The 26042-nt window shown below is 41.1% G+C and overlaps 2 protein-coding genes across 4 annotated transcripts in view; one reads left to right on the top strand and one right to left on the bottom strand.

The window, feature by feature from the left end:
• The first annotated feature begins 1167 nt into the window (after positions 1-1167).
• LOC120997586 (phospholipase A2 homolog otoconin-22) lies at positions 1168-5590 on the top strand. Its single transcript, XM_040427685.1, has 4 exons — positions 1168-1222; positions 2997-3141; positions 4221-4330; positions 5442-5590. Exons 1-4 carry the CDS (start codon positions 1183-1185, stop codon positions 5588-5590), a joined length of 444 nt encoding a protein of 147 aa, XP_040283619.1. The 5' UTR covers positions 1168-1182.
• A 9316-nt stretch (positions 5591-14906) lies between these two features.
• Positions 14907-26042, bottom strand: part of ACAP3 (ArfGAP with coiled-coil, ankyrin repeat and PH domains 3) — a 156682-nt gene continuing 145546 nt past the window's right edge. The window contains exon 26 of one of the 3 annotated variants that reach the window (XM_040427696.1): positions 14907-16137. In XM_040427696.1, coding sequence (XP_040283630.1) covers positions 16031-16137 — 107 coding nt within the window. In that variant the 3' untranslated portion in view covers positions 14907-16030. The remainder of the gene's footprint in view (positions 16138-26042) is intronic. The other 2 variants (XM_040427715.1, XM_040427704.1) reach the window with 2 other exon arrangements.

The following is a 26042-nucleotide window of genomic DNA, read 5'->3' on the forward strand; positions in this document are numbered from 1 at the left end:
ATTTGCACAACAGCATGTGAAATTGATTGTCACTCAGTGTTGCTTCCTAAGTGGACAGTTTGATTTCACAGAAGTGTGATTGACTTGAAGTTACATTGTGTTGTTTAAGTGTTCCCTTAATTTTTTTGAGCAGTGTATTTTTTCGGTGGATCAGTACAATTAAGACATTTTTAATGGAACTATTTTGGGGTATACATAGCATTTTTTAGGCTACTTTCACATCTGCGGCACTGCGATCCAGCCGCCAGTTCGGCACTGTATCGGGTGTCCCTTACTATTAATGTCCCTATCACTCTACGATAGTTCATCAGCAGGACCAGTACTGCCCTATGTTTTCATTATTTTATGTCCTTTATTAGGCCTATATTGAACAAAATGAACCAATGTCTTACGATTAGGGTATACCACTCCTTCTAGCCTTCTATCATCATTGATGTCAGGGACCTTGAGGGCGAGCAAAGAAGATCGCCCTTTTCGGGTAGGCTATTTTGCCTTAGATAGGGCAAACTACCTTGCCTTATCTAAAGCAATAAAAAAAACGATTTGATAAATATGCAAATTACCCTGAGATGAGTCCTGTCCCTGACTCATCTCACATACAGGACTCATCTCAGGGTAATTTGCATATGTATCAAATCGGTTTTTTTTACACAATAAAAGCACACAGAGCTATGGGGACTGGGTATTGCGGATGTGCTAGCGGCCATCTAGCAACCCTTGTCCGCAGCTCTATACCCAAAATCCCGGTGACAGGCTCCCTTTAAATGACCTGGTTACATTGGGTAGTACATTTATGTACAGCTATGAAATATATTAGGGTATAATAAATGTGGAGCATCATACATCATCCATACAACATTCTGCATTTTTTTAAATTAATGTGTCTAATCCAAAGGAGCCAGAATCTAATAAACTTCAAAGTAAGAGGTTTCATTTCCTTAGCTGAAACCTGGCTATTACAAGGACACTACGCAGTTCCTCTGATAATGGCTATGATGCATCCAGTGCAATACTGATAAATACAGTACTTACAGTATATGCCCTCTTTACCCACTCATTTTCATTGTAGCTACAGACCGTAATTATAATGATTGAAAAGTGGTGATCACAGTGTGGCTTCCTATATAAAGGCTGGAGAGAATGGGCATCTGCAGTTCCTGCTACAGACACAGAGAAGACAACATGGCCAAGTGTCTCGCAATAGGACTCGCGGTGATAAGTAGTGAGTATTCCTAAAAATAATCTCATGTATAGGATTTGTTTTACATAGATCTGCTGGGACATGAAAGATGAGCGTTGATCTCAGTGACATGTTACTAAATATTTATTTTATTTTATTCTGGCCTTCAGCCACCACTAGAGGGAGCTTGTACCATGTACTACTTTACACATTGAACTTGCTATGTACACCTTTTGGGGAAATTTTTTTATGATGGCATTTTGCTCAATTTCAGCTAAAAATAATTTTTTCAATTGGTCTTTATTAGAAATATTCAGCCATTCTGTCACAAAGGGTTAACAGTTTGTCTAGCTGTGTGAATCATACTTTCACTTTGTGCTGGTCATCTAATAAACTTTGGGGTTAATTTACTAAGCTGAAATATGGCTAAATTAGGAGTATTTTAGGTGCAGACTAACTGTTGTGCCCCTATCTGTGACTTCACCCCGCTCACACCAGTTCTAAAATTGTGGATATGACGTGGGCGGGGAAGGGGACAGGCCAGCAGGCCCGTCTCATTTACCATTTGGTACGCCTGTTTTAGGCATAGAAAATGATCTAAATGTAAGACAGCAAGGAGGCTGTCTTACATTTAGAACTGGCACTGGATGCGCCAAAGTTATGGAGAGGCCCACGCCTCTTCATAACTTAGGCAGATCTTCTGCCAGCGCAGGGGCTTTAATAAGACCGGTGTCTAAAACATCAGTCTTAATAAATGTGGCCCTTTATCTCTAAATTACGAATGTCTCAAAAACACTTATTTAAGCCACATTCTTATCAGTAAGAGAAGAATTAAGCAATAATAAGTGTTTAGGAAGTCAGAGATCAGAGATAAGGCGCCCGTTAGCTGAGCTGCCTGACGGGAAACTGTAAAAATACACAGCCTGCTACTGGAGAATCTCAAGGCTGTAGAGAGAAAGGAGCTCAACATTTTCAACAAAGACCAATTGAAAAAAATATTTTTAGCTCAAAATGAGTTCAATGCAACAACAAAAAATGACCCCCCCCAAAGATGTACATAGCCTTTAATGATGTGACAATATGCTGCTGGTGAACATGTTCTTTATGGTGTTTTTCCCTTATAATGGAGGTAATGTGAAAATGCCTGACCAAGAGTTCCAGCTGCATTTTTAACTAGAGCCAGAAAGAACAAAAGTGGCAGAAGTAAGAAAAAAAGCGTTTCCTGTGTCTCATATTTCCCATTTCAGCAAACATCTGGAACTGTCATTTTTACTGCCAAAAACCCCCCAATAAACCCCAATAAAAACGCAGGTACAAAAAATGTCACTAAAAACAGTAGTGCACAAAAATGCCATCAAAATATCAAAATATTGCCACAGAGCAGTGTCAGTATAAAATAACAAAAAAACCTCCTCTTTTTAATGTCCCGTTGCTCCAGCGGCACTGCTCTGGTCCCTGCTAATCCTGCAGTGCTAACCTCATGTCTATTGTTCACATGACCACTACAGCCAATCATTGACCTCTGATGTTCATGCACATGTGAGCTCTGAGGCCAGAGATTGGCTGTAGTGGTCATGTAAATGAGGAAAGCACATGACTACTGCAGACACAGAAGGGACTGGGGCAGAGAAGCATTTAAAAGGTGAGTAAGGGTTTATTTTAAACAGCCCCCGCTCTGTGCCCATTTTCTTAAATTTTGGAAAACTCCTTTAAATGTATGTCTTTATGTGTTGTATGCTCTCCTAGCAAGGCATATGAAAAAAGTTTGTCTTCATGATACAACTCCTTTAAGTTTGCACCTCTTTTGTTGTTACAGTCATTGCTCTGGTCACCAGCACCCCAGCACAGTTTGATGAAATGATTAAGGTGACTACCATAATATATGGTCTGGGCAACTTCTCAGACTATGGATGCCATTGTGGAGACAACATTCTAGGAAGGCCTGTGGATGCCATTGACTGGTAATGCAACATCATATCCTCAGTTGTATATGAAGTGGGGGAATACTATTCTGAATGGAGGAATGTACAGTCAGTTGAATGCACATCATATGCTCAGGGCTCCTGTGTTATTCCTGTGTGAAAAAATCGACAACTGGGGGTATCACTCCCCTTTTCAATACAGTGTGCTCAAGACTCTCGGACATTGTCAGCACTGACTGAATAGTGTCATAATGGCCAGGAGCACCCCCTACTAACAAGGAAAATAGTAACACTGATACGTTTCCAGGAAGAATAACAGAGGAACATGAAGTGTGGCAGAATAGTGATGGCAAAAAAAGGGGAATATTGTTGCTCAAATAAATTGCGACTTTTTGGATGTTTTATTTACAACACAAGCCCCTTTCCTGAAAAGTGGGTGTAGCATAAATGGGGCTTAGTGAGAAGGGATGTGACCCCGCACCGTGTATTCACTAGAATCTGGCATAAATTATTCTTGTCTACACCAGCTATGATTTGATTTTTTGGTGCCTGGAGAGTCTAAATAAAAAAACAACAACCTGTGTCTCCTAAGGGTACGACTGCATGGTCAGGTTTCCTGATGCAGTTTTGGAAGCCAAAACCAGAAGTGAATAAAAAAAAATTTAAAAGTTGTATCTCTCCTTTATACTCCTGTGTGGCCGTGCCCTAATAAATCTGCCGCATCTCACTCTAGTGCAGATCAAAACTGGTGTACAAAATATCAGTTTTCATAAACTCCCCCTAAGTTTATGCCACCTATTGGCAGAATTTTTAATCAAAATTTTGCCGCTCATTGTCGCATTTCTCACTGGCAGTGCACACCCCCTTCACACCAAACCATGCTCCCCCTTGTTGGACAAGACAGAAAAAGTGTCTAAAACACTTTGCAGATGTTGCTCCTTCTGGCTCATTGTGTAAATCTCCCATAGGTTTGGAGTGCAGTAATGCAAAATAGACTTTTAGGTAGTTTATGAGGTTGGTGATGTACATGATTTTTTTTTGTTACTATTCTGTAGTCGTTCTTGTGTAGTTCAGATGTCGGTGGCTTCGAAGCACAGATCCAGTGTTTTATGTTTCAGGTGCTGCCATGAACGTGCTTGCTGTTACAACGAGGCCGAACTTAGCGGCTGCAATCCAGTGACGCAAAGTTACCGATTCTATGTAGAGGAGGAGCAGAAAGTGAAATGCAGTAAGTGTCACTGGATTCTATTTCATAATTGTAGATAGCAATTGCACTATGCATGTGGTGCCATAAATATAGAATATTTGATGTTTATCCCCCCCAAATAAAATGGGAAAAACATGGATGGCACAAGTAGAACTGGAGTTGAGGGGGTCTCTGCCGAGGGCACATAACTGTCTTTCAAGACACATTTATAAAAGATTTGTGGTTGGCAAAGGCAAGCATGTATAGGAGAAAAGCAGAAGACAGCCCATGGTCCATTACAAAAGCTGGTGCGCACTGTATTCTCTGTAACAGTATGGTTTCTACATAGTAGTAGCTAGTGACTTTTGGCATTCTTGTAAAAATATCAGATGTATGTAAGGACTAATTCACACTTAAAAGCTATGTACACCTTCGGAGGAAATTTTTGTTTATGATAGCATTTCACAAATTTTGGGCTAAAAATCAAATTTTTAATTGACTGCCTGATTGGAGTCGGGAAGGAATTTTTTGCCTTCCTCTGGATCAACTTGCAGGATAACAGGCTGAACTGGATGGACAGATATCTTTTTTTCAGCCTTATGAACTATGGTACTATGTTTATTAAAAATATTGAGCCGTTCTGTCACAAAGGGTTACCTGTTTTTCTAACTGTACTTTCACTTTGTGTCAGTCATCTAATTAACCTTATTTCTAAACTACTAAGAGGTCATAAACACTTATGAGAGTAGAGATATGGAGCCCGTCAGCTCCCCAGATGACGGAAAAGACAAAAAAATCCACAGGAAGCTAGTAGAGCATCTCAGCTTTGTACATATTGTTAATCAAGACCAATTGAAAAAAAGATTTTTAGCTCAAAATAAGTACAATAATAATTAAAAAATGCCACCCAAAGGTGTAAATAGCCTTTAGGTTATTTCCATCAGTCATTGTGAGCCAAAACCAGGTGCAGGTCAAAAACACAGAATAGGAGGAGATCTTTCCATTATTTCCACTACTGGAAATAACTGACCAAATAACTGAAGTGTAAATTTGGCCTTAATAATGTTTCCTGACATAGATGGGAATGATGCCCTAAATGACTAAAGTAAGAAAAATTCTGTAAAAAGTGATTTTCCAAATCTTTCATCTACAGTGAAAGCTCGTGATCGCTGTGAGAAGATGGTCTGTGAGTGCGATGAAAAGGCTGCAAACTGTTTCCGGAAGGAGCTGGAAAGTTACAACATGTATTTCCGCAATTTCTCCTCCCTTGGAGCCTGCAGGGGCCCCCGGCCTTTCTGTTAGAAGAGTAGTGGTGTATGGAAGCTACAATGTTCATATTTCTTCGTAGAGTTAGGTATAGTAGTGAAATCTATAGATGGAACATACAGGACACCATATTCAGTTCAGGCTGAAGACTACAATGGGATTTAACAAAGTAAAACACTATGGGGGAGATTTATCAAGACCAGCACTGGAGTAAGATGCCACTAATTTATTAAGAGCCAGCTGCCTCCTAATAATTTAGGCACATGACTGGCCCTCCATGCTCCAGAAACACAAATCTACACCAGGCATGGACTTGAGCTATAATTTACACCAGTTTCTAGGTTAAATTATAGTAAATTCACCTGGCCATGCCCTCCCATTAAGCCCCACAAACTATTAAGGAAAGCAGCATGTGTGTCAGAAAACATCCAAAAATGTTCAGCTTCTGAAAGGCCAGTTTTCTGGAGTAAAGAAAATGATAAATCTCCCCCATGTCCTTTGCCATTACTATTGTACACCTATTTTAATCAAACAAATGTAAGGAAATAATGACATTGAGTCCTAGTCTGCAGGAACCAACTACAATCAGAGTACAAATTAATGGCATTCCTTCCGTCCATGTATTGGTTGTATTTCATGTTTAGCAGAAAGAACTTCCTGTGACCACTGGTGGCACATCAGTACATGCAATAAAATGGTGGTCACCCAGACAGAAAGACAAATGGTTGCTCTGTAACCTGAAGCACCACAGTCTGCACAATCTATTAAAAAAGAAGGGGTTGAATGTAAGAAATTAGACATTCTAGATGGTATATACTGCTAATAAAGCTAACTGCCTTACTATTACACAAACCCAGTAGGCCTCATTTATCAAGACTGAGTAACCAGTCAGGTTCCAGCTCCCCCCCCCGAGGAGTTTAAGGCCTCTTTCAGACGGGCGTTGCGGGAAAATGTGCGGGTGCGTTGTGGGAACACGCACGATTTTTCCGTGCGAGTGCAAAACATTGTAATGCGCTTTGCACTCGCATGAGTAAAATCGCGCGTGTTTGGTACCCAAACCCGAACTTCTTCACAGAAGTTCGGGCTTGGGATCGGTGTTCTGTAAATAGTATTATTTTCCCTTATAACATGGTTAACAATAGCGCAGGAGGGGTTAAAAAAATAATAATAATAATTTAACTCATCTTAGTCCACTTGATCGCGGCCCGGCATCTCCTTCTGTCTCCTTCTTTACTGATTGTAGGAACAGGACCTGTGGTGACGTCACTCCGGTCATCACATGATCCATCACATGATCTTTTACCATGGTGATGGATCATCTGATGGCCCATGTGACGACCGGAGTGACGTCACCACAGGTCCTGTTCCTACAATCAGCTAAGATGAAGACAGAAGGAGATGCCGGCAGCGCGATCAAGTGGATTAAGGTGAGTTTTTTTTTTACCCCTCCAGCGCTATTTTACTATGCATTCTGTATTCAGAATGCTATTATTTCCCCTTATAACCATGTTATAAGGGAAAATAATAATGATCGGGTCTCCATCCCGATCGCCTCCAAGCAAACGTGCGTGAAAATCGCACCGCATCCACACTTGCTTGCGGATGCTTGCGATTTTCACGCAACCCCATTCATTTCTATGGAGCCTTTCGTGAAAAACGCACAAAGAGGAGCATGCTGCGAATTTTCACGCAACGCACAAGTGATGCGTGAGAAATCACCGCTCATGTGAACAGCCCCATAGAAATTAATGGGTCGGGATTCAGTGCGGGTGCAATGCGTTCAACTCACGCATCGCATCCGCGCTGAATACTCGCCCGTGTGAAAGGGGCCTAAGAAATGAAAGCTGAGGCCTGATTGGTTGTTATGGACCACAAAGACAGTTTTACTGTTAGACAGTTTTCATAAATGAGGCCTAATAGATTGAAGTGTCTTGGTGATGTCCTCACAGGGACAGATATTGGCTAAATATGCAGTCCTATTACAATCTTCTGGAACAGCGTTAATCTTTCAGTGGCAATCTGCAGAAGTCCTGTTTCTGAGGAACGAGACGCCTGAGGGGTGTGCTGTCATTTACAAATGTGCTTGATGCGTATGTAGGAGATATATCCATATGTAACATACATCTAATCTACAATAGACCTCACGTTGCAGATATCCTGAAGTAGGAAACAATGGCTGTTTGATGTATTTTTAAAGGCATTGCTTTAATAAACTTGATTGTATGTCGCCTCCAACTCATTGTGTTATTGGAATTTGCTCTGAAATCTGAGCCTCTGTTCTCTGGGTGTCATCCTCCAATCTCTTGCCTTTCAACTTCCCTGTATCCATCATTCATAGGCTCATTTAGAGAGCCCCCTTCCCTACACGGTTATCTGGATAAGGTAACAGTAGAGAAGAAAACTCCCCTAGGGTGCTGGCACAAATTTAGTTTTTTTTAGGGGGGCCTTGTCAAAAATGCCATAAAATTCATGTTTTTTTTTTTAGGGTGGCGTTTTTTAGTATTTTTTTCCAATAGGGAAGTCTACAAGAAAAACAATAAGAGAAAAATAGACAGCACTCCTGTTTGAAATGGGCAGTGGGTGCACGTCTCCAAGGGAAGTAGTGAGCTTCACTTAAAAAAACGTAAATCTGTATATCCAAAAATTGAGGCATGGAGACAGCACTTCCTTCATGTGAAGTTTATTCCAGATGCAATGTTTCGACAATAAGCCTTTTTCAAGCAAGAAAAAGGCTTATTGCCGAAACGTTGCATCTGGAATAAACTTTACATGAAGGACGTGGATGCGCCGTAATGCGTAAATTTAGGCTTGTCTAGACATGCACCGGATTTATCATAGTGGCATAGTAGCTCTGTACCAACTATTGGTTGTCTTACATTGCAACAGGATTTTACGACAGAATTGTGGCGCAAAATGGTGTAACTTAGGCCATTCCCCTTCTCCACGAAGCTCCTCTTTCTGATGGCGAAGACACATTAGTAAATTTGGCCTAGTGTCAGTAGGAAGTTTTATAATTTCCTATCAGCCAACATGTAGCACCTGGCTGTGGTGTGTTTTTAAAACAAAACAAAACTTGGTGTTAAAACCACCCTAATGGTGCCTTCACACATGACGGAATGATAAATAGTTCCTCATGTATTCTATGGAATTTAGATTTATCTGCTCTAAAAATTGATGCATCTGTGCTGTGCTCCACTGCAGAAAACATGATGGGGAACATTTATCAAAACTGGTATAAAGAAAAACTGGCTTAGTTGTCCATAGCGACCAATCACATTCCACCTTTCATTTTCCAAAGAAGCTCTGAAAAATGAAATGTGGAATCTTATTGGTTGCTATGGACCACCAAAGCCTCGTTCACATCTCTGTTGAGAGCGCAGCCTGCTGGATCACACATGATCCGGCATTGCCAGATTCTCCACTTTACCGCCGGATCCCCATTTACTGTAATGAGGTCCAGCAGCGAGCCAACCACTTTCCAACATAAATGCTGGGTTTCAGCTGGATAAAAACCATTGCATGCAACGTTTTTTTCGTCCGGTTGACAGCCGGCATTTGCGCTGGATCTCCTTCACGGAGATGTGAATGTAGCTTTAGCCAGTTTTCCTTTACACCAGTTTTGATAACTTTCCTCCAATGTGTTCTGGATTTTTTAAAGCCCAATTTCTCAGTAGATTGCAATGGGATATCATATTTTGCAATGAAATCAGCCCCAAAATCCACATGAAGGCACCCTAACTGGGCTGCAGCCATCTGGCTGATTCAGAGCTTGGGGCTGTGGTGCCAAGGTGGAATATTAGAGAAGACTTCTCTTTCCAGCAGTTCTTTCAGAAATATGGAAGTATGTTGGCAGTGGCGTACATAGAGAAGTAAGAACCCCATAGCAAGGTTCAAACCAGGCCCCCCACACAGGACAGAAGGGTTTCTGCCTAGATCTTTTTCATTGACCCTTGGGCCCTTTTTTCCACTGCTTCATTTGCGAAAAGTTGTTCCTCTAGAGGGTAGAGTCCTGACCAAGTTTTCACTTCCAGTAGAAGAGGAGATAATCCCAACTAAGACCGGGCCCCTCTTGCCCTGGGCCCTATAGCAGTCACATGGTCTGCTGCTATGGTAGTTACGCCCTTGTATGCTGGTGTCCATGAAGGAGGACTTGTCTTAGGGTCGTTTCACACATGGTTTTAGTTTTTGTAGCAGATTTTCATTCAGATTTCTTAGCTAATGCCAAAAGTGTAGGAAACATATCAAGGGAGGATTTGTACTGTTCCTTCCTGCTGGATCCACTCTTTGCTTTGTCTCAAAACAACTGCATCAAAAACTGGAAAAAAGCAGCCATGTGTGAATCCACCATGGTCTGTTTTTTTTCCACAAAAATATCCATGAGCAGAATCTGGTATTACAACTAATCCTCATATAAGCTGCAATACCAGAAATAAACCATGGACAAGAGTGGCGCTGTTCCTATACATGGTTGCTGATTACATTCACGCATATAAATAACGAACCTGAAGACAGAGAATTACTACATTACATATAAGTAATACATTAAATGAAATTACAAAAACTCAGGGTTTCAGTGAAATCTGGTCTTTATTTCACCTGATTGTAGCTTTATTAAATAATACATATTTGATATAAGATATATTACTTAACATTTAATATTTTTTTATGTACATGATATCCTTCAAAGGTAACTAAGGAGTCGATAAACCACAAGGAATATACCAGTATACCCTTGTAATGCATGGCTTCCAGACTGCACACAATGTGAAGCACGTGTAATATACACTGCGTGCAGAATTATTAGGCAAATTAGTATTTTGACCACATCATCCTCTTTATGCATGTTGTCTTACTCCAAGCTGTATAGGCTCGAAAGCCTACTACCAATTAAGCATATTAGGTGATGTGCATCTCTGTAATGAGAAGGGGTGTGGTCTAATGACATCAACACCCTATATTAGGTGTGCATAATTATTAGGCAACTTCCTTTCCTTTGGCAAAATGGGTCAAAAGAAGGACTTGACAGGCTCAGAAAAGTCAAAAATAGTGAGATATCTTGCAGAGGGATGCAGCACTCTTAAAATTGCAAAGCTTCTGAAGCGTGATCATCGAACAATCAAGCGTTTCATTCAAAATAGTCAACAGGGTCGCAAGAAGCGTGTGGAAAAACCAAGGCGCAAAATAACTGCCCATGAACTGAGAAAAGTCAAGCGTGCAGCTGCCAAGATGCCACTTGCCACCAGTTTGGCCATATTTCAGAGCTGCAACATCACTGGAGTGCCCAAAAGCACAAGGTGTGCAATACTCAGAGACATGGCCAAGGTAAGAAAGGCTGAAAGACGACCACCACTGAACAAGACACACAAGTAGAAAAGTCAAGACTGGGCCAAGAAATATCTCAAGACTGATTTTTCTAAGGTTTTATGGACTGATGAAATGAGAGTGAGTCTTGATGGGCCAGATGGATGGGCCCGTGGCTGGATTGGTAAAGGGCAGAGAGCTCCAGTCCGACTCAGACGCCAGCAAGGTGGAGGTGGAGTACTGGTTTGGGCTGGTATCATCAAAGATGAGCTTGTGGGGCCTTTTCGGGTTGAGGATGGAGTCAAGCTCAACTCCCAGTCCTACTGCCAGTTTCTGGAAGACACCTTCTTCAAGCAGTGGTACAGGAAGAAGTCTGCATCCTTCAAGAAAAACATGATTTTCATGCAGGACAATGCTCCATCACACGCGTCCAAGTACTCCACAGCGTGGCTGGCAAGAAAGGGTATAAAAGAAGAAAATCTAATGACATGGCCTCCTTGTTCACCTGATCTGAACCCCATTGAGAACCTGTGGTCCATCATCAAATGTGAGATTTACAAGGAGGGAAAACAGTACACCTCTCTGAACAGTGTCTGGGAGGCTGTGGTTGCTGCTGCACGCAATGTTGATGGTGAACAGATCAAAACACTGACAGAATCCATGGATGGCAGGCTTTTGAGTGTCCTTGCAAAGAAAGGTGGCTATATTGATCCCTGATTTGTTTTTGTTTTTGAATGTCAGAAATGTATATTTGTGAATGTTGAGATGTTATATTGGTTTCACTGGTAAAAATAAATAATTGAAATGGGTATATATTTGTTTTTTGTTAAGTTGCCTAATAATTATGCACAGTAATAGTCACCTGCACACACAGATATCCCCCTAAAATAGCTAAAACTAAAAACAAACTAAAAACTACTTCCAAAAATATTCAGCTTGGATATTAATGAGTTTTTTGGGTTCATTGAGAACATGGTTGTTGTTCAATAATAAAATTAATCCTCAAAAATACAACTTGCCTAATAATTCTGCACTCCCTGTACAAGACATGCATATAATGATGGGGGTTAGGCCCCTTTCAGACCAGCGAGTTTTCCGCGCACGTGCAATGCGTGATGCGAACGCATTGCGCCCGCACTGAATCCGGACCCATTCATTTCAATGGCTCTGTGTACATGAGCGTTGTTTTTCACGCATCACTTGTGCGTTGCGTGAAAATCGCAGCATTTTCTATATTCTGCGTTTTTCATGCAGCCCTGGCCCCATAGAAGTGAATGGGGCTGCGTGAAAAACGCATCGCAGCCGCAAGCAAGTCTGGATGCAATGCGTTTTTCACTGATGGTTGCTAGCTACTTTCACATTAGCGTTTTTCTTTTCCGGCATAGACTTCCGTCACAGGGGCTCAATACCGGAAAAGAACTGATCAGGTATATCCCTATGCATTCTGAATGGAGAGTAATCCGTTCAGGACGCATCAGGATGTCTTCAGTTCAGTCATTTTGACTGATCAGGCAAAAGAGAAAACCGTAGCATGCTACGGTTTTATCTCCGGCGAAAAAAACTGAAGACTTGCCTGAATGCCGGATCCACAGACCTTTAAAAATGAGAAAAAAATAAATACCGGATCCGTTTTGCCTGATGACACCAGAAAAACGGATCCGGTATTGCAATGCATTTTTCAGACTGCAACGGAACTACCTGCCGGAATCAAACAACGCAAGTGTGAAAGTACCCTAAGAGATGTTGTTTGTAAACCTTCAGTTTTTTATCACGAGCGCAAAAAACGCATCAATGCGCATTTCACCCGCACGAAAAAATCTGAACAACTGAACGCAATCGCAGACAAAACCGACTGAACTTGCTTGTGAAATGGTGCGAGTTTTCCTGAACGCATCCTGAACGCATCCGGACCTAATCCGTATCCGCCTTAGGGTTGAAGGAGGTAGAGTCTAAAAAGTGAATATGTCACTCGTCTGCAAAGGCAGCCATTAAATGATTTTACATGTTTATTGATGTCACCGTGTCCTAGCGACGTGAAGGGATAAAATGCACACAAACGTATTTTCTTTCAGTGTCCGTTCCGTTTTTTTTTTGCGGACCGAATGCGGAACCATTCATTTTAACGGGTCAGCAAAAAAAATGGAAGGTACGTGTGCATTCTGTTTCTGTATGTCCGTATTTCCGTTACGCAAAGGAATAGAACATGTCCTTTTATTGTCAGCATTACAAACAAGGATAGGACTGTTCTATTAGGGGCCAGCTGTTCCGCTCCGAAAAATACGGATTGCACACAGACGTCGTCCGGATTTTTTGCTGATCCGTTTTTTGTGGACCCCAAAATACATACGGCCGTGTGCATGAGGCCTAAGGGATACAACTGGAGCATCTATTCTGGTGACATCTACAGCTTATGCTTGTCATCCACAAGATAAATTATTTTTACTATTTTGTACGAATTTTGAGTAACACAATGCATTTTTGTCCAGTCATATCCACAGTTCTTTCAAAATTTAGCTTCTCGCCCTTGGAGACAGACATTTGTTGACTAACTTGTGACCCACCATGTGAGACCTGAACTTCCACCACCTATTTATATGACCTGTGACAGTATAATACATAGGTTCAGCCTGACGGTAGGATTTCAACACGTCCAATCTATATTTTCCCATTGAAACTAGCGCTGTAAGATGCGTCCGGATGCATCTTAGTACTTGTATTACAGCAACAAGTCCCAATATGAATGTGGGTCTATGGGTACCTGTACACACTAGGCTAAAGTTGATTAAAACAGATGATTTCAACCAAAATGATAACTTGTCAGGTGAAATTTAACAATGGACAATCATTTTAGCTGACCAATGACTGACTATTCTCATCTAAAAAGATGTCGGCCATGTTTGAAATTGTCTTACAGAACTAAAGATCTTTTGTTCAAACAAAGATCCCACGTGGACAAAAGATCTTTTAAAGAAGATTCCCAGAAAGATCTTTCATCCACCGCCTCTTTCATGGAACATGTATGGGTAGTTTGTAACGGCCAATATGGACTACATCGAGTATGGCCGTGTCTGAGAAATGATCATTCACCAGATGATTTTTTTGTTCAACTGCTGTTCAACCATCAACCAACTTGTGTAAGGATGGTGTCACCCACAAGCTTTTCGTGGCAGCTTTTGATGCAGTTTTTGTTTAGCCAAACTAGAAGTGGATTCGGCAGGAAAGAGAAGTAGAAGAACTTCCTATATATTTCTCATTCCTTTCAACCCACTTCTGACTATGGTGCAAAAAAAAAAAAACACAAAAAGCTGTGTGAGACACCATCCTAATAGCAGAAATTATACTGTTTATTTTAGGGTCATTAAACATTTGGATGTGGACTTTAAGCCTGAATGAGACTTAAAAGGGTTCTCCAGAAATTAATTAAATTACAAAAACACTTAAATATTACTTTATTATAAATATATTCCCAAATAACTATCATTAGTTATAATGGTTCATTCTGTCACAATCATCAAGGGAAATAAAATTACCGCCATCCTATTAGAACACACAAAACTTGTCCTAATCACACAGTAGGACAAGTTACTTCAGAACACTTAGCTAAAGAGCTGCCTCATCCTCCTCTCTGTTCTGCTTGTCAGAGATTATGATCCTGAATACAGATAAGATCTTCAGCTGAATCTCTGTAGGAATGGAGTTCATGAGGATAATGAGTAGCAGCACTTGCATGCAGTCTCCATTACCACAGTCTGTCCTGTCCGTCCTCCCTGTACTTTGTCTCCTCATGAACTCCATTCCTACAGAAATTCAGTTGAAGATCTTATCATCTGTATTCAGGATCATAATCTCTGACAAGCAGAGTAGAGAGGAGGATGAGGCAGCCCTATAGCTCAGAGTTATGAAGTAACGTCCTCCCGTGTGATTAGGACCGATTTTGTGTGTTCTAATAGGACGGCGGCCATTTTATTGCCCCTGATGATTGCGATAGAACGAACCATTATAACTAATCAAAGGTATTTGGGAATATATTTATAATTAAGTAATATTTCAAAAATATTTCAGTAATTTTATTTTATGAATTCCCAGAAAACTCTTTTAATAAAGTAAATAGCTTCAAATACATGTCTCAAACATCCACTATGTGCTTCATGGGATCATATGAGAATAAAAAAACGTCATTCTACCAGTAACAGCGCCACTATTGTCCATGGGCAAGGTGTAGTTCTGCAGTTCAGCTTTAATGACGGGAGATAAAAGGAACTACCTTCAACTACATAATAACCACATCACTTTATATCCAATTAACTATTAGTCATAAGACTTTTCTACTGAAAACTTTCTTTGTCTGCGGTATATTTCATTCCGTATTTTTATAATTCCCCCCCCTCCCCAATTTCTGGACCAGCCAGACAATAAAAAAGCAATAATTTCATAAAATTTTAAAAAGTTAAAAAAATGTTTTCCGGTTAACTTCAGTCTTGGATGTATATACACCTGCCAAGACATCATACGTCTAAGAATGTCAGGCTTATACCTCCTAAGGGAGGAAGGGACTGTCTTCGGAAATGTCCAACTGATAACAGTTTAATGCTGTGCTGTGTGCAGTCAAAGAGAATGATAAAAGTGCCGTAACCGATAGCAACCAGATTCTCACATCAGGAGGTGTTCCTGATAACAGCCAATCAGATTACAGCTTCTATACATCTAGCAATACTTTGGAAATTATGAGAGATCTGATTGGTTGCTGTGAGCAACTACAATGGTAACATTGATCAATCCTTTGATAATATGAATCTTTGTAAGAATATTAAGTGGTCATTTCTAGGTTCTCTGTCCCAAACGTGTCTGTAATATATTGATATGTTTAATACAGGCCAAGCATTTTTGACCATAATTCACCCTTAACATAGTAGCACCACCAAAACATGGTGGGACTTCCCTCTGGTGGTAGGGATCCACAGGTAACGAGAAAATGATATAATAAGCATTTGAAGTTTGTGGTAGTCGTGAAGATCTAACACTTGGCTGAGGACTTTAGTGGTTCATTGATTCATCCTCCACAAATGGAGAACCTGCGCTTTCCTTCTGGAGATTTCTCTTCTCTGCTGTCCTCCCTCAACATTATTTGTAGCTTCTCTCTAAATACTTTCTTCTTATGTGTCCCCTCTGAATCCATTATCGGCAGGAATGACTGAAGTGAACACTTCGTCGGCTCAGCTTTTCCGGGTTGTTGGATGCCATGTGAGAAAATTCACGGAAAATATCCAAATAAGTGGTATCACCTGCAATGCAATGGAGTAAAAAAAATAAAAAATAAAGCCCGGTAAGACGTAGGACAACATCTGCCCCCTGATCTTATTCTTGGGTTATGACTTTGAAGTTTAAAATGTGAAGATATCCTTTCTATACAGAGGATGATGTTAGAGGAACTCTAGACAAAATGTATACATTGTGTTCTCTCTAGTGCAGGGCCTAAGAGGGTGGAGCATGACATGGGTTCTATCTGTGTTCCACCTCCTCACAAAATTGCTAAGAGCTTGGGGACTCGAAGGTTCATTCCCATTCATCGCCCACTCTCTTGGCCTGTGTAGCTCCAATAAATATGCCATTGTGGAGCTCTGCATGTGTCACCGATATTAAACGGTTTGTCCCATCCCACTGCGAGATAGAACTAAGCACCGGACCTAGTTGGCCGTGTGTACGGAAACATCTGGGTAGGCCTGTCCTTCGCTGTTTCTGTAATGCACATTGTAGTGAATGGGAGCTACGAAATAATGTAGCAGAACAAACTACACTGGGAGTTATGGAAGCAGCAAAGCTTGTTCTGCTTTGCTGTTTGAGTAGCTCCCATTCACTACAATGGGAGTAACGGAAAGAGAGGAAGGCCGGCCCACTTGGCTATTTCCTTGAACCCAGCCACCCAGGGCCAACCTCATGCACACGAATGTAAGGGCTCAGTGCTGCACGGGCACCGGCTGTAGACCCATTGACTCAAATGGGTCCGCGATTAGCAAGATACATCAAAAGATAGGACATTTCTTATCTTTGTAGTGTTTCCGTGGGCTTCCGATCGATGCCTCCACTCCGCTAGGACATTTCTCCTCTTTGCCCCTATCTTGCAGATTGCGGACCCATTCAAGACAATGGGTTTGCATCCACAGCAAGGACTGCACACGGTCAGTGCCCTTATTTTGCCGACCCACCGTTTTCAATCTGCAATAAGGGCACGGAGCCCTTATGTTTGTATGCATGAGCCCTTAGTCCCATCGCATTATGAAAGAGGCCAATTGGGGCAACTCCTTTAACTGCAAGTGTCGGCACCCCATATTACCACCCAGGCCATAATTAGGGAAGGAATGCTGCACTTATTTGTTATGGGCAACATCTGCCATGTTTTGTTTTATTTTTTTAAATCTTCATATATAATCCCATTTATAGAGAATACTAAAAAGGCGACACAGCAAAGCAAAAGAACAAGCAGTGTAGAGATGTGTGGAGGAGTTAATCAACAGCCCAAGACAGCAATAAAAAGCCAAGCAGAACAGAAGAAGAGTTGGAGTATGACTTTTATTAACAGTGCTTATAAAGACAGTTCGAGGAAAGAATAAAACCATTGAGGGTCCGTGTATGTGCGTGATCTATAGTCTCTATATAAAAACACATCAAACACCTTTGCATTAGGTCTAAACTCTTTGTTGCCAAGGGTTCAAGTGTCACGAGAAGCCTCATCTGGGAACATAGGCTGGAAATAATACAAAGGAAATGACATACAATATTCAGAAAACATCAAAAAGTTGACTAGGCAAAAAGAAATAAGCACCAAGCAGGCGCAAGCTAGACACAGAAGGTAGAGTATGCATCAACCTATATACAGCAAGAAGGGTTCTCATTGTGCAGTTGGTCATACAGTCCTCATGCACTCGCTGAGGGGGTTCCATGATAGTATAGGATACATCTGACCATCTGCCATTTTTACTGGCAACGAATAACATCCAATGAACTCTGCTTTACATCTGTATATACACTTGGTGCAGGAGATCCTCAAACAGCACATAGATGCTCCAAAACTAAAAGGTCTCAGCCAGAACGCACATTTCTACCTATGTACTCAAGGTAGCTCCGCTGAGTTTTACCCTAAAGCAGGGGTTAGTGCTCTTACGTACATATGGTCACAAATTTGCTGTAGGGTCACAAATAACAAATGCAGTTAATAATGCATAGGATACGCCGTCAGCAAGGGGGCTGCCGCTTTTGAAAATGAAATGTTTTCCAGAATAAAGAAAAAAAATAATTCATCAACACCAAAATAGTCAAAATATATCTAAATCACTATAAGACCTATCTAAAAAAATCTATTTTCTGTTGTGGCTCTTAAAAAATAGTATAGAGATTCTCAGAATAAGCAGCGACAACTGGGTGGATTCCTCCGTTGAGATACCTGTAGCTACTGTCCCAACGTCAACCCTTCCTATTCTGTGCTCCAGAAAATTAGGCTCATTATAGGGGCATTTTATTGATAAAATGCACAACCCACATCATGGTCACTACTGGTATATAAGCCATTTAGGATGTAAACATTGATATCGATTGTGCTCTGATCTGGGCTTGTAACTTTCATTATATTCCTACTCCAGAACTAGGCTGGGGCTACAAGGTGATCTTGGCAAAAATGTCATGTGACCAGTGATCGCTATGTAGTAGGCCAACCGTGACCGCAAACGGAAAAAAAAATCCCACCCTGATGGATTTTATTGCGATTCAGGATAACAGCTATTTGAGAGTCATACGGTTAAGTATGGCTGCACTGCTATACAACGATCTTGGTCTAGTGGCCAAGATCATCACGTAGCCCCAACCTGGGTCTTAAAGGGGTTCAGCTCTGAACCCAGACATATCCCCATCTTCATCCCTCCGGTCTCCCTGATATGAGCATCGGAGCGCTGAATCGTGCAGGGCAGAAGCAATTTTTGGAGATCCAGAGGGTTGAAGATAAGGATATGTCGGGTTCAGCTCTGAACCCAAACAACCCCTTTAAATGTGCTCAAAAGGCATGTTAATAAAATACATCTGCGTGTTTCTCTTTTGGGGTAAATGTCAGGGGTATATACTTATTCCATATCACACTGGTAAATAATGTGAAAAATATTTCCAATCGCGGGCTTAAAATATTGCCCAACTTTTTTTTTTCCACATAAGGCCTCATGCACACGACCGTTGTTTGTTTTGCGGTCCACAAATTGCGGATCCTCAAAACAGGGATGGCGTCCGTGTGCATTCCGCAATTTGCAGAATGGCACGGACAGCCATTAATATGACTGCCTATTCTTGTCCACAAAACGGACAAGAATAGGACAGGTTCTATTTTTTTTTGAGGACCACGGAACTAAGCAGTGGAAGCGGACAGCACACGGAGAGCTGTCTGCATCTTTTGCGGCCCCATTGAAGTGAATGGGTCCGCATCCAAGCGGCAAAAACTGCGGCTGCGGACCCAAACAACGTTCGTGTGCATGAGGCCTAAGTCTGATATTTTGTGCTGATTCTTTTTTTTTTATAGTGGTTGGTGCTCTTCGTGTTCTGATACACATCTTCAAATCCACTAATGTGAGTTTAGCAGCTTACTATACAAAAGGAGAGGGGATTCCAGCTCCAGGAAATGTGACAGTACAGACACGTATACACCACCGATGCCTTTAGGGCTGTAAAAAGCCCTTAGTCATAGATAGTCTTAGTCATGATACAACTACGACTAAGAACTAATTTACAGACTGAAAGCATCAGTTGTGTATACATGTCTGTACTGTCGGATTTCCTGGAGCCAATAAAGAATATGGTGTTTTTATGGAAGCTGGAATCTCCTCTCTTTTTGTCTACGGACATTGCTGAAGGTCTGCACAGAAGCACACAGGTGAGCTGAATCTTCATTTTCTTATATAGCAGGCTGCTGCATGAGAGAGGAGCTGCAGTAACACGACACAGCCACTAAACAGAGGACGGAGCTGTCTGCTTCCGGCTCCATCCACTGTGTTATTCGTGGCACCAGTCGCTGATGAGAACAGTTGATTGGTGGTGCGTGCTGTCGGACCCCCAGTGATCTGAAACTGATTACCTATCCTAAGGTAGTCTAGAGCCCGGACAACCCCTTTAATGTATTAACAGTATGCAGAAAGCTTCTCCTGGTGGCAAAGCCAGGAAGGTTACACTTTAAAAGAGTTAACGAACGTGGAATAATTTTTAGGAAAGGGTTTAAAGTAAGTTACAAAAAAAAATTAAAATAATCTCACCAATTCCCCCAGCTCCTGTTCCGATGCTTACCGGGTCCTGACTGCTCTCTGTGTCCTGGTCCCATTGGGATACACAGGAAATGCAAAGAGATTCCTGCTTAGCCATGCATGAGAGCGGCAGGTACCTAGTAGCATTTGAACAAGTGTGGTGGGGGATCGGTGCAGTATTACTTACTGTTTAACTAACCCACTCTGAGCCCCTTCTTAAAAATATTCCCCTGGTGAAGCCTACAGTATGTCCATGCAGAAGATTTGCATTAGAGAAGGTTGGACTTTAAAAGGAACAGTAACAGAAACTTTCATTCTGAATATTAGTGCCTGTCTGAGATCACAGACTTGACTAGGGTGATCCTTGCCCTTGTACCTATGAGATATCAGATCATTTTGACTTTATTTCTACTTTAGATGGGTGACGGGTCTGCCTCTATGATATGTCATAGGCTGGTAAACAAGTCATGTCTCTTTAAAGGGGTTTTAAAGGAGTTTAATATTGATGACCTATCCCTAGGATTTGTCATCAATATCAGACTGGTGGGGATTGGACACCCAGTCCCCCTACCGCTCAGCAGCTAGCAGGAGCCAAAGCCACTGGAACTAACACAGTATACGGAGCTGGAAGCACAGAGTTGTACAGTGTGTAGTTGCCAAGTTGGGTTACTTCTTCTCAGCCTCAATTCAGTGGGAGCAGAGCTGCAGGAACCAGGCATGGCCACTGCACATCGTAAGTTGAAACTAGACTCACTATACAATGCCTCAGATCCAAACAATCAACATGGCCATATGGTAAAATACGTGTTTTGGTGCCTACTAGCTCCTCTGTGGTACTGCATGTTCTGCACTGCCTCCTGTGCCACTGTTCCAATTTATGTTTTTATGGTACACCTATGTACATGCAACACCCCGAAGAAGCTTCTGCCCTCACCATAGAAGGTGATTGACATTTTCCAGCATCTACTCCTGAATGTTATATGTAAGGTAAGGCTTTATCTTCGTTATCTACTTATCTTCCTTAAATCTTCATTTTCTTTTATCTTGGGTTGACATTTTTTGGGCACTGGAACCAATTGCCAGTTGGCATTTATGGACTCCATTAACAATGGTCATCCTAGAACCAATTAATATTGCAACTTGAGAGACCACTGTAAATGTTTCTTGACTATGTAAGAAAATTCATCATGGGACAAATATAATAAGGTATTCTAAGTTTATGTCCCTCTGGCACAGAACAGTCATTTTTTAGGTTGTAGGTAGAATATAGCAATTCACTTAAATGTATAAAAGTGGCAATGTGACTTAAAGGTTTATTTTTTTTATTTTTTTTGGGGGGGGGGGGGGGGAATCATTTCAACAGTCCTAATAGGGTATATTTTACTGGTAGAGGTCTGACCCCTGGAACCCCGCTGAGCAAAACAATTATTTTACTTAAATGAAAATGAGCTGCAGTACCGGGCACAGCTGCATACCCCTGAGCCAAGGACATTTGGCTCTAATGATCTCGGAGGGGGGGGAAGGGGGGGGGGGCATTAGAAGTTAGATTTCCCATGATCAAATGGATAGGCCATCAATACTTTAAACCCCTTTAAAGCAGAGCTACACCCAAACATGATTTTATTTTATTTTAAAGGGGTTGTCCAGGCTTTTACTATTGATGACCTATCCTCGGGATAGGTCACCAATATCAGATCGGCGGGGGTCCGACACCCGGCACTCCCGCCGATCAGCTGTATGAGATGATGCATACAGTGCGCACATGCTATCTCCCGTCTCTCTTCCTGCTCCCCGCTAATGTCTATGGCAAAGACCATAGACCGCTGCAGCGGACAGGAAGAGGGAAGGTAGACGGCACGCGAGCACTGCGTGTGCCGTCTCCTCATACGGCTGATCGGCAGGGGTGCCGGGTGTCAGACCCCACCGATCTGATATTGATGACCTATCCTGAGGATAGTTATCAACCTTAAAAGCACGGAGAATCCCTTTAAGAAAATAAAAAAATTCAAAGCAATTTATATGTCAATGATCCCCATTCTCCGCAGCTCTCTTTTCAATGCTTCCCAGGTCCACAATGTCCTCCTCTACTTCTGGTTCTGCCTCAACACAGTTAGTGACTTCTGAGCCAATCAATGGCCACAGCCGTTACCTGCCTCAATCGGTGATTGGCTGAATATTCATTTCCTGGAGGAACCAGGAAGTGTTGGGGGGGGGATCAATGAGGTGACTAACTTTTTTATGCTATTTTAAATTAAAAAAATAAATTACCACTTGAGTGTAGTTTTGCTATAAAGTGTTTTTTATGCTATTCTGATTGAATGTTAATGGGCGGACAACCCCTTTAACTCCAATATCCATGTCCTACAGGAAACTGGGATATGGGATCAGGTAGGTGATGAAGGCAGACATTCTGGCAAGTGCTATCTTTCTTGACATTCCATGTTTCACACTGGTTTTGCAGAGTTATAATAATTTTTTTACTCTGCCAAGGAGCCATTTTGTACTTTTGTTCAGTGACTCCATTCCGTGGGCAATAATAGGTGTAACTACTGCATAAAAGCAGCTGTACAATGTGAGGACCGCAGAAAATATCCTGTAATATATCAATGACATGAGGGTAAGGTCTCATGCACATGACCATGTCCGTTTTGCAGTCCGCAAATGGCGGATCCGCAAAAGATGGATGTTGACCATGTGTGTTCCGCATTTAGCAAAACTGAACCTCTGGCCCTCTATAGAGCAGTCTTATACTTGTCCGTGATACAGACAAGAATAGGAAATGTTCTATTTTTTTTTTGCGGGCCGCAGAAAGGACATGTGGATGCGGACAGCACACGGAGTGCTGTCTGCATCTTTTGTGGCCCCACTGAAGTGAATAGGTCCACACCAGACCCCAAAAATGCGGCTCAGATGCGGACCTAAAGCACGGTCACGTGCATGAGGCCTAATAGTCTGGCTTCAATAGGTTGAATACAGGCTCGACCCACACAGTAACTGCTCGTATTATATGCAGGAGAACGGTAGAAGAGAAATATCTACAACCAATAGATATGAACAGGAACTAAGGTCTCTGATGCGTTGCATTTTCAACAAAAGTCACTTATTTTTAATAGCTAATTGAAAATAACTGTTACAGCCTTCAGACACAATATATATAATATATATATGTATACATATATATACAATTCACATTTTACTTAACATCAACAAGCTTATTTAATAACATGCAAATAGCATATATTGAATGCAACCAACCAGATTTCTGCTTTTATTAATTCCCAAAAGAATATTAAAATCCAGTATCTGACCGTCTGCTGCGCGTCCAGGGTTTCTGTGCATTACTTACTCTCCTCAACATTTAGAAAACAGAACAAGTGTCTAGTAACACTGCAAAAGAAAGGAGCTACCACCTCTTGTGGGTGGTCTTTATTATAAGGGCCGCCCCCGAGGAACTATGGGACTTTGCTATTTGCAGCATGTTATTAAATGTGCCTGATATTCAAGGGTGTAAATTTTCCTAAGAATTTAAAAACACAGGCGAAAAAAAATAATAATTCTAAGACCAAAGTAAGGAAAAAAAAGATAAGTCACAAAATTTGCAATAAAACATCTATTACCTTATAGAAACATTGCATTTCTGATATATAGCAAATCATTTCCCAAATAAATTCTTTAAAAAGTTAACTTAAAAAAAAAAAATATATATCTAAATCAAATCAATGTAACATCCATCCATATGACACAGAGACAACACAAAGGTACATGTGACAGAGCTTGTAGAGTCCTTCCTTAGGTCAGGAAACCAGCAAAGTAGTATAGAAGCCTGATGAGTTCCACCCAATTGTGGACTCAAGAGTCTGATACAAAAATTCCAAAAAAAGTTTAAAAAATCAATTAGAACTAAATAGGGGTTTATCATTAAACAATATACTGTATATCCTACAAAATAAAGCAGCTTGGACCTCAGGTAGCAGTATATGACTTGACATTGACCATTCATCAGTGGACATTATACTGCTCTGTTTGGCATACTGTATATTATAATAAATTATGAAAATAAAAATGTACAAAAAAATCACTTACAAAATTACATTTTCACAAACTACCGGAAGGAGGAAAAGTGCACAAGTATAGTAGTTGTTTTTTTGTTTGTTCTTTACATAAAATGTACAGCGTTGACCAAAAAATATCAACCCCCTTCACTGTGAGGGCTACTTGTGTCTTGGTAGGATGCATTATGGGTTTAAAATGAAGCTCAACCATTAAGTAACACTGGCTATGTAGTCAAGTAATGCAAAATCAACCTTAAGGACCAAGCTAATTATGGAGGCAACATTTTTTGTTTTTTCATCCCACCTTCCAAGAACCAAGTTTTTGATTTTTCAATCAACATAGCGATTTCCTTTTTGCAGGACACATGGTATTTTTAATGTTTCATATAATATATTGAGAAACCGCAAAAAAAAAATTATAATTGTGGGATGAAATAATAAATGCAATTCCGCCACTTCTTTTTCGTTGTTGGGCTACTCAAAAATATCTTAAAAGACACTGTAACCCCCCAATTTGCTAATACATGAAAAGAGATATTATTATATAGTCACGTAAATATTCATGTGTTAATGAACCAGGCTACAGGGGGGGTTTCAGTTTACACCCATGTGCACTCAAAGTACTAAGTTGCAGAGGCATGATAAAAATAATAAGATCTGCCAATACAAGCTCACCTGCTTGTTGATAGTCCCAGGTCGAAACAGATGTGAAAAACACAGAAGGGGAAATGGAGTTGCGTTCTATATACCTGCTGGATTTGCATTGCTGACTGCTTATATAGCCAATGGTAATCTGTTTGAAGCTCACTAATTCCTATCTGCAAATGTATTAGTTAAGGGTAGACCTCTAGAAGGAATTCTGAGGAGGGTTCAGAGTACTACATGTTTGGACTTTTAATAAAGTTAGCACCTATTATTTTGGTGGTTGGTAGTAGCTGAAGCCAATAGGCTCTTGTCTGGCAGTGCTGTCTTGGTGTTGGCATACATGTCAAGGAACGTCAGGATTCCTCGAGACGAGACTGAATAGTTGTCCACTCCCCTCCTAAAATAAACGCTATCAACTTAATCCTTTTTTCAGCGATAGTTTCAATCACCTGGAACTCCTCATTACTTATGTTATAGGCCTTTGGAGACGTACAGTAATATGGCTGCCATTTCCACATATTGAACAACATATTTGGCGACTGGATGATCAGGAATTTATTGCATGTTCTCTACTGAGCAATAAAATTAGATAAGCAATCATACTAGATGGATTTTTATTTCTGTGCTTTTCTGAGAGGCTGTTAGAGAAGGTCCAGCGTACAAGTATGGCGGACCTAAGGTGCATATACTATATTTTTCCAGTGCTTTGATAATAAACCCTTGGGAGGTCAGACGGCTATTCCAATGGCTGTAATCAGATGTTCCAAAACTAAAACAGAATTGAAGGGTTATAGAAAATGACTAGATGGAGAAAAAGATATGCAAATTGGCTCTCTTCCCAAAAGGAAAAGAAAGATGAGTCTGGGGAAATAGATGAAGGGTATCTGCCGATGATTTAAGCAGATATGAATGGGCAGGACAAGACCAGGTGAAGATTAATACTCCAATATTTAACAGTCATCTCTATGTTCCTGATCTCTCCAGAAAATGGAATTGCATAGTGCTAGAGGTGACATGGGAATAAACTTGGAACGCCTATGGTAAATAAGGCTACATTTACACTTGCGCTTTCCTTTTCCGCTATTGAGATCCGTCATAGGATCTCAATAGCGGGGGGAAAACGCTTCCGTCTTGTCCCCATTCATTGTCAATGGGGACAAAACTGAACTAAACGAAACGGAGTACACCAGAATGCATTCCGTTCCGTTTGGTTGCGTCCCC

Source organism: Bufo bufo, chromosome 1 (genome assembly GCF_905171765.1).
Source record: "Bufo bufo chromosome 1, aBufBuf1.1, whole genome shotgun sequence".
NCBI classification, from domain to species: Eukaryota; Metazoa; Chordata; class Amphibia; order Anura; family Bufonidae; genus Bufo; species Bufo bufo.

What these genes read in the sequence shown, in the direction of transcription:
- LOC120997586 (XM_040427685.1), top strand. Translation starts at nt 1,183, where the DNA reads ATGGCCAAGTGTCTCGCAATAGGACTCGCGGTGATAAGTA. An exon ending in AGGACTCGCGGTGATAAGTA is followed by an intron (nt 1,223 to 2,996) that starts GTGAGTATTCCT and finishes TTGTTGTTACAG; the next exon opens with TCATTGCTCTGGTCACCAGC. An exon ending in GGAGCAGAAAGTGAAATGCA is followed by an intron (nt 4,331 to 5,441) that starts GTAAGTGTCACT and finishes TTTCATCTACAG; the next exon opens with TGAAAGCTCGTGATCGCTGT.